We start from the raw sequence: 8,696 nt of genomic DNA on the forward strand, positions 1-8,696 counted from the left end.
AAAATTATACTTTTATTGAAATATCAGATATATGTATATTTAGTACTTAATTATTCTACATAATTTTTGGATTGGTTCCAGTTCGGAAACTTTAGTTACTAAACAGATAACACAATTGAAGTAATCGTAAGTTTTGAACTAATGTCTGTCCAAATTATACCCCAGAAAGATGAAAAGTGATGTAACAGTGAAAGTTGGCTTAAACCGAACATTACTCTCTTTACTTACTACATATTTTGAATTCGAACACTATTTCAGTTGATAGTTGATTAAATAAATCACTTCCTAAAGAAGTCAACTGAAGTAGATCTAACGAAAAATTCAGGGCAAGTTCACAAGAAGTCTTTGATTTGGATATTACCATCGATTATAGCAAGTCAATCAGTTTTATTAAGGGGTTAAATGGGTTCAAGGGTTTCAAGAAATCGATTTTTTTATTATCGTATTAGGTTCTACAATACCCCTAGAATATTCTCCTAAACCTTCATGTTGATTCGAGTAACAATTTCGCAAATACTCGTACAGCTTTGGGAACTTGTGCGCTCGAGGCTAGCTAGGCTAAGTGTGCCGTCTTTACACGCGTTTTTCTAGAAACTGTGTTTTTGAAGTCGGTTGGCAAGATTTCTCAAGAGCTACTCAAACGATCTTCATGAATTTTTACATATTTTACATTTTACATTCTTAAAGACTTGAACAAAGGTTTTTTCTTCGATTACAACTATTTGAAAAAAATGTCGTAAATTATCACTGAAATTTTCATTTTTATGTAAAAATGGCTGCCAAAAATACAATTTTCAGTTTCTTGCTTTCCTTCGTTCAAGTTCTAAGTTAAGTTTTTAACTAAAACTCGTATTTTTCACTTTAGATGATCCTATAAGGAGTTATCCGACCAACGCAGGCGCATCTTTTTTCCGAGAGGTCACTGGAAATGGCGTCGCAATGGCCGAGTTTAAAATATATATATATATATTTTTTTTTTCAAAAATTTAATATTGTCTTTGTTAATAGTGTATGTTTGTAACAATAAATAATTCTAATAACATATTATACATATATCTTTTTTTATGGTTGAAAAAAATTTTAGTAAGGTTATTACAGTACCTTAAGTTCAAGATATATACATAATACATTAGTACCGAAAGCAAAGTTTTATATATTCGTTCTATGAAGACTACCTATAATTTAAGATCTCGACCGAACACTTTGAGCTATCTTAAAACATATGAAACCGATATGCACGATCATATCTCTTGCAGAAAATAGGTTTGTCACCGGTACAGCAAATACACTTTCTAAAGCAATTATTCTATAAGTAAAATATTTATAAGCTCCTAGTGCTGCTTTGAAGCTTAAGTGCTCTGACAACAAGTAAAATAAATACATATGTACATTAGTAAATAAATAAATAATATAGTTTTGTAATAGATTTTCGATCTCGTTTTCAACTCAAGTTGACTCAACTGATGCTCCAAGTTACACCTTACCTCGTAACTTACTTAGACATATGTATGTATATAAGTATGTTTGTATACTGTATATTTGTATATAATCACTTGCGTACTTATCTGGTTTTGTTATTGTCTTCGGCGTTTACTTTGCAGTGACGCCTAAGTCGGCTACTGCTCGCCACTGAATCAATCAACCGAACCGCAATCGACTGGCAGTTCGCGACGGCGCGCCGGCTTTAACTTAAACCACTTTCTGGGATCAGTTGGCAGTTTAAGTTTTACTTTGGAGGCGAGTAGTTCATAATAATAAGTTTAAAAAGCATACGAAAATAATTTGTCACACTTAATTAATTGTATTTTGTGTAAGTTTCGTAAATTTTTCACAAAATGAAATTTGTCATTGTGCTAGCGCTATCGCTGGCTGCGTTGGCTAGCGCCCAGCATGCGAGCAACTCACATCTTGTTTGCTACTACGATGGCAGCAGTTATGTGCGCGAAGGTAAGGCAATAAAAAATCAGTAACACAATTTGATATAAACATACGTACACATGTATTTATATGTAAAAAAATATATGAAAAAATCGTATCAAACTGGATAGTAAATGAAGTGCAGGCGATTTTGAATACATGTTTTGTGGAACTGTCAGTGAAATTTGCATACTTCTACTAATAACAAATGAAACTGAAAGTGCACAGCCTTCAAATTTCTCTAAATTGGAATATTCTAGAAATTCGCTTACAAATAAAAAATACACGATTAATAACAATTGAAAGGAATTCAACAAAACTCAACGTTTCTCTGCCCAAGCATACTTATACATACCAAATAGTCACTCAAACTTGTATTTATAAAATACATATAGCATAATACTGGAGCAAAAGGTTATCAAACGTCGTTTCAAACCGAAATAACACACATTATAAATAGAAGCCGGTGATTGTGGTTAGTTTAGTGTATAAAGACACTAAATGAATCTGAAGCCGAATTACACTTATATTTATTAATAACATACATTTTGGTTTTTGATTGAAAAAATAAGTCTCAACTTTAAAAAAGATCGTCTCTCACAACCCGTACCCTAAAATATTTTAACAAAAATTAACTCGAGTGCGAGATACATCAAGAGTCCCTAAGCTTTTTGATTGATTATAAATATCAAGAAATAACTTTAGCTTCGTAGGCATTGAAGCTATAATACCCTTTACAAATACAAAATCCGTACAAGAATTCAGATTCATTAGACAATAATCCAACCCAAATTTTGTGAAGATATCTTGTCAAATGATAAAGTTTTTCATGCAAACACTGGAGTCTGATAGTTCAGTTTTTACGTCAACTGTATGTTATAGTGATACATATCGGCGGCTCCGATAAATAAGCAGCTTCCTGGGAAAAAAGAACGTATGCGAATTTCTTATCGATTTCTCAAACACCTAGGAACTAGTTCGAGTATATACAGACAGACAGATGTTCATGGCCAAATTGACTCAGCTAATCATGCTGATCACTTATACATATATCTTTATATTAGGTTACCAAATATCTCCTTCCGCTTTTTTGCTCTTTATTCAATGTTTATAAAAAGTGTTAGAGTGATCGGATTTAGTTCAAATATGCGCCGTTTCGCAACTTCATAATACCCCCGTGGAAGCCCCTTATTTTCGAAGAACTCGGACAGCCACTTTTCACATTCCATGGACAGGAACAGGTGGTAATCACTTGGCGCTATGTCCGGGCTATATGGTAGATGCGACAAAAACCTCCAATCCTAGCTCCATCCATCAACGAAGTGTGTGGTCTGTCGTTGTATCTGGTCGTCCGCCTGCTTCAAGCAGTTCAGTTGTCCGCGATAGATGGTAAAATTAAGCGTCTGGACATAAGGGAGCAGCTCATACTGGATGATTCTTTTCCAATCCCTCCAAACACACAGCAAAACCATCCTGGCCGTCAATCCCGGTTTGGCCACTGTTTGGGACGATTCACCGGCCTTCGACCTTGACTGTTTTCGCTTGATATTGTCGTATGTGATCCATTTTTCGTTGCCAGTCACCATCCGCTTCAAAAATGGGTCGAGTTCGTTCCGTTTCAGCAGCATATCGCAGGCTCTGATTCGGTCCTGAAGTTTTTTTTTGCGTATGGTTTGGTGACTAACTCCCATCTTCTGGGCGATGTCACGAGATGCCACATGCTGATCTAACTCGATGTTTTCCATGATTTGATCGGTATTCATGAAAGTCGTCTGAGTAGCTCTTGAGAAATCTTGACAACCGACTTCAAAAACACACTTTCGAGAAAAACGTGTTTAAAGAAGGCGCACTTAGCCGAGCAAGCCTCAAGCGCACAAGTTCTCAAGGCTGTATCTCCGAAACTATTAATCGGATCAACTTGAAAACTTGGCAAAATTTGCAAGAGGTTCTGTAGAATTTAATAGGATAATAACAAAAAATCAATTTTTTTAAACCCGTAAGCCCGAGTTACAACGTTTAAAGTCTTTTAAGTCGTTAAATCTTTATTATATTATTAGCTGATATAATCTTAGTCTTTCGTAACGTTTTGGCCCCACGCCATCGAGTCTTCTCGACTGTATTGAAATGAACTCGTAAAGTCATATCAAGCTTCTCACGATAAGCTGAAAAAATGCTTTTTAAGCTGTTTATGGTGTTAGATTTTCTATGGAGACCAACATACCTAACAAAGTATACGCCATGAGAGTACGTGACCGCACAGATTAGGAATTAGGCAGCAATTAAAGCCGCATAAATACATTTATATATTCTTATGGTATTTTTGTATAAAAACCGAAGTCAGACTTAGGCTTCATACACACAATTATGTGTGGTTTCTATATGTTTAGTATGTATGTACATATGTAATTCCCACATACATATGTATGTAAGTAGAATAAGTCTTAATTGCCTATGAAAATGTGCCACAAGCACAAAGTGATAACCTCTCTGACCAATTTGTTGTAGAGTGTTTTCTAAATTTTTATGATCTGCAATTATATACTTATATATACTTAATTCTACACATTTATTAAACTAATGGCGGAAAGAAATCTGGAGTAATTATGAGTGACAAGCTGTTTACACGAGAAAAAATTTATATTAATAATACGCCCAAAAACATACAAATTGATGAATGTATGTATAGTAGCGTGAAAAACGGTGATTCACTTAAGCACGGACTCGTTAATTCGTTATGAATTGATCACACATAAAGATATGCTAACGATTTATGAATTTTAATGTAGAAGAAATTAAAAAACAAACATTACTCAAACCATTTTAAGCACGATTAAATGCAGCTTTCTATTTATCACATTTAAGTGCTATGTAGAAATCCCTTTCTAAAGGAAAATCTTATTTTCATAGAAAACAAATTTCAAAAAATTTCTCTCGACCCTAAGCAACTATGTATATTAAATTTGCGTTTACTTTGAGAAGTAGAGATTTAAGGGATTTAATACTTTTCTGCTTTATTATGGATGTATAACTAACTAACCTAATTTAATATGCGTTCGAATTCATTTCATAAGTGTTGACAGTCATAAGATCAATTACTTTCAATTGAAAAGTTTCCGAGAAAAATTTACATGGTTGTTTTTTTTCCTTCATTGTACGTGGGTGGCTGTAAACAAATTAATTTTTTTGTTGTTGACAGTCAGCTTCAAACACAGCACCAACAACAGCGGTCAGTTAGTTTTCAAAGCCATATGTGTAAGCCACTCAGACAATTGGAGAATGATTTATAACGACTTTGGAATAATTGTCTAAAAAACAACAAATACTATAACTGTTCCGTTTCTCGTTTAGATGGAAAAATTGTCTACGAATTTCAGATTTATGTTTGCTATTGTTCGAAGGGCATTTAGGTGCGGATAAGCGCGAGTAATAATAATTAGCTTGTGATCTGCCGAACCCTCTTTGTCAATGACATAAAATATCAGTAAGTGCCGAGTGCTAATATTTACAAGAAAAGCAATAAAGGTCTTGGAAATACAATTATTTTATTATTTACGCCAAAAGATTCATAAACAAACATGCTAGGGTTACCAATTAAGAGACTATCGAGACTACATGAAAATGATAAATTTACCTACTTTACATATAAATATATATTTATGTATGTATAGCATTGATTGCTTCTAAGAAAATAGTAAGTCCCATGCTAAAAGCCCCTAATCCAACGCGTTCATTGGCTGTCACATGCGACACTCAGCTCAAGTCTGCTTAATTTGTATTCAGAGAGCATATAAGATGATGCTAATTGTTTAAACAACAAAGCAGCAATATATGTACAAAGAAACGCAGAATTGAATATATAAAGCAATACAAGCACATACGTACATCCGTACATACGTGCAAGTATAGTACGTTTGTAAATAAGTAATTCAGTTTTTTGTTGTTTACACCTTTTTCGCAACCGCAAATTATTTGCATTTGCTTTCGAATATTTTCGCTAAAAGTTCAAAAAAAAAATATACAATAAATATACATATCTACAAATTACAAAAAACTATACATAGCTTACACAGAAATTTATAATTACAATAGAAAACTAGTCATACATTGGTTTACATAAGCACATTGAGAGCACAACCAGGTGGCGACAAAACCTTGCGATTTGCCCCCCACATCGACAATAATCGATATTATTAACTGTATTCAATTATTATTTCAAACGAAAGCTTGAAATACTTGCATTAATTATCAAAATATAAATTCAGTATATACATAAACCTGCTTCCTGATTAGTCACACCTTTAATAATCCATTCGCTTTCATTTCACATTCGCACAGGTCTCTCTAAATTGCACACAAACGATCTAGAACCAGCTTTACAATTCTGCACGCACCTCGTTTACGGTTATGCCAGCATCAGTCCGACATCAAATAAACTTGTCAGCAGCAATGATAAGCTCGATCTGGACATCGGTTCGGGACTGTACCGCACAGTGACTGGTTATAAGAAGAAGTACCCACACTTGAAGGTGTTGTTGAGCGTTGGTGGCGACAGAGACGAAGTCGATCCAGATAACAACAAGTATTTGACTTTGTTGGAGAGCACCAATGCGCGCATACCGTTCATAAATAGTGCGCACTCTTTAGTGAAGACTTACGGTTTCGATGGTCTCGATTTGGCTTGGCAATTCCCCAAGAATAAGGCCAAAAAGGTGCATAGCGGCATCGGTAAATTGTGGAAGGGTTTCAAGAAAATTTTCTCTGGCGACTTTGTGGTCGATGAGAAGGCCGAGGAACATAAAGAAGAATTCACAGCTTTGGTGCGCGAACTAAAGAACGCTTTCCGTCCTGATGGTTACTTGCTGGGACTCTCCGTCTTACCCAACGTGAACTCATCACGTAAGTTTTATATGAGTTTAGTTTTCATTTCATATAAAAAACTTTTTTTTTTTTCTCTTACAGTATTTTACGATGTGCCCGCAATTGTAAACAATTTGGACTACGTCAACTTGCACGCCTACGATTTCCAAACACCTGAGCGCAACCCTGAAGTTGCTGATTTCCCAGCACCCATTTACGAGCTAAATGAACGTAACCCTGAAGCTAATATTAATTTCCAAACACAGTATTGGTTAAACAACCACTGCCCTGCAACTAAAATCAATGTCGCTGTTGCCGCCTATGGACGTACCTGGAAAATGACTAAGGATTCCGGTCTCACCGGTGTGCCACCAGTTGTGGAAACAGATGGCGTTGCCCCAGCCGGTACGCAAACTCAAAAACCTGGTCTGCTCAGCTGGCCTGAGGTGTGCGGCAAATTACCAAATCCCGCCAATCAGCATTTGAAGGGCGCTGATGGTCCACTCCGTAAGGTTGGTGATCCTACCAAACGTTTCGGCAACTATGCTTACCGCTCGGCTGATGACAGCGGCGATAATGGCATTTGGGTTGGCTATGACGATCCTGATACCGCAGCGAATAAAGCAGCCTTTGTCAAGGCCAGAGGTTTGGGCGGTATAGCTTTGGTTGACTTGTCTTTCGATGACTTCCGCGGTGCTTGCACTGGCGATAAGTATCCAATCTTACGTGCCATCAAGTATAAGTTGTAAAACGAACTTAGTTAAACAAGTTGGTTTATACCACAAATTTGTTAAAAGCTTTTACGCATTTTAAGTTTCGTGCTCATTTAAGTTTCATTGTTCGGAGCATGTAATATTGTCACATTTACCAAAACAGAAAATACACAACCAAAACATATATACTCATAAATTGTGTCTTTTGTGTAAGGATTTTCATGCTAATGCTTCGGTTGTTTCCAGCACACAGTGCAGTTATTTGTCTACAAAATAAAAGCTATTAATCAAAACACTCTTTAAGGACGATAAGTCAGTCTTCATTTGGACAACAAAACTCGAATTTTCACCGAAAAATAATCGAGTTAGATATGGAATAATATATATTTACATCAATGATCAATAATCAGACGAGACGGGTTGAAATCCAGTGATTGTCTGTCCGCCCGTCAGTCTGCCTGTGTAAGCTGTAACTTGAGTAAAAAGTAAGATATGTTGATAAAACTTGGTCCACAAAACGCCCTTAAACTCTATAAAGTACAGTTAAGCATTAAATTAAAATATGGAACTGTGTTTAAAACTACTAAAAGCGCGATAAATCAAGAACTAAACTATATGGACGAGGCACTTACTTTTTATACTCTCGCAACAAAGTTGCTAAGGAGAGTACATATAATAGTTTTGTTCACATAACGGTTGTTTGTAAGTCCTAAAACTAAAAGTGTCAGATATAGGGTTATATATACCAAAGTGATCAGAGTGACGAGTAGAGTTGAAATCCGGATGTCTGTCTGTCCGTCCGTCCGTCTGTCCGTCCGTCCGTGCAAGCTGAAACGTGAGTAAAAATTGAGATATCATGATGAAACTTGGTATACGTATTTCTTGGCTCCATAAGAAGGTTAAGTTCGAAGATGGGCAAAATCGGCCCACTGCCACGCCCACAAAATGGCGGAAACCACACGTATTTCTTGGCTCCATAAGAAGGTTAAGTTCGAAGATGGGAAAACCTATAAAGTGTCATAACTAAGCCATAAATAAAGATATTAAAGCAAAATTTGGCACGAAGGATCCCATTAGGGAGGGGCATATTTGGACGTAATTTTTTTGGAAAAGTGGGCGTGGCCCCGCCCCCTACTAAGTTTTTTGTACGTATCTCGGAAACCACTATAGCTATGTCAACCAAACTCTACAGAGTCGTTTCCTTCAGAC

At 35.9% G+C, this 8,696-nt stretch overlaps 1 protein-coding gene across 1 annotated transcript; it reads left to right on the forward strand.

Annotated features, from left to right (window-relative positions):
- The first annotated feature begins 1,706 nt into the window (after window positions 1-1,706).
- Window positions 1,707-7,683, forward strand: LOC120774460 (chitinase-like protein Idgf4). The gene is made up of 3 exons (XM_040104115.1): window positions 1,707-1,947; window positions 6,253-6,813; window positions 6,877-7,683. The coding sequence occupies exons 1-3, from the start codon at window positions 1,836-1,838 to the stop codon at window positions 7,521-7,523; spliced, it is 1,320 nt and encodes a 439-aa protein (XP_039960049.1). The 5' UTR covers window positions 1,707-1,835; the 3' UTR covers window positions 7,524-7,683.
- Window positions 7,684-8,696: the final 1,013 nt, after the last annotated feature.

This window comes from Bactrocera tryoni, chromosome 4 (assembly GCF_016617805.1).
Source record: "Bactrocera tryoni isolate S06 chromosome 4, CSIRO_BtryS06_freeze2, whole genome shotgun sequence".
Classification (NCBI taxonomy): domain Eukaryota; kingdom Metazoa; phylum Arthropoda; class Insecta; order Diptera; family Tephritidae; genus Bactrocera; species Bactrocera tryoni.

Bases quoted from the DNA above. Each gene is read 5' to 3' on its own strand.
- LOC120774460 (XM_040104115.1), top strand. From the start codon at position 1,836: ATGAAATTTGTCATTGTGCTAGCGCTATCGCTGGCTGCGTTGGCTAGC. The intron at 1,948-6,252 runs GTAAGGCAATAA...ACATTCGCACAG, and splicing joins CAGCAGTTATGTGCGCGAAG to GTCTCTCTAAATTGCACACA. The intron at 6,814-6,876 runs GTAAGTTTTATA...TTTCTCTTACAG, and splicing joins ACCCAACGTGAACTCATCAC to TATTTTACGATGTGCCCGCA.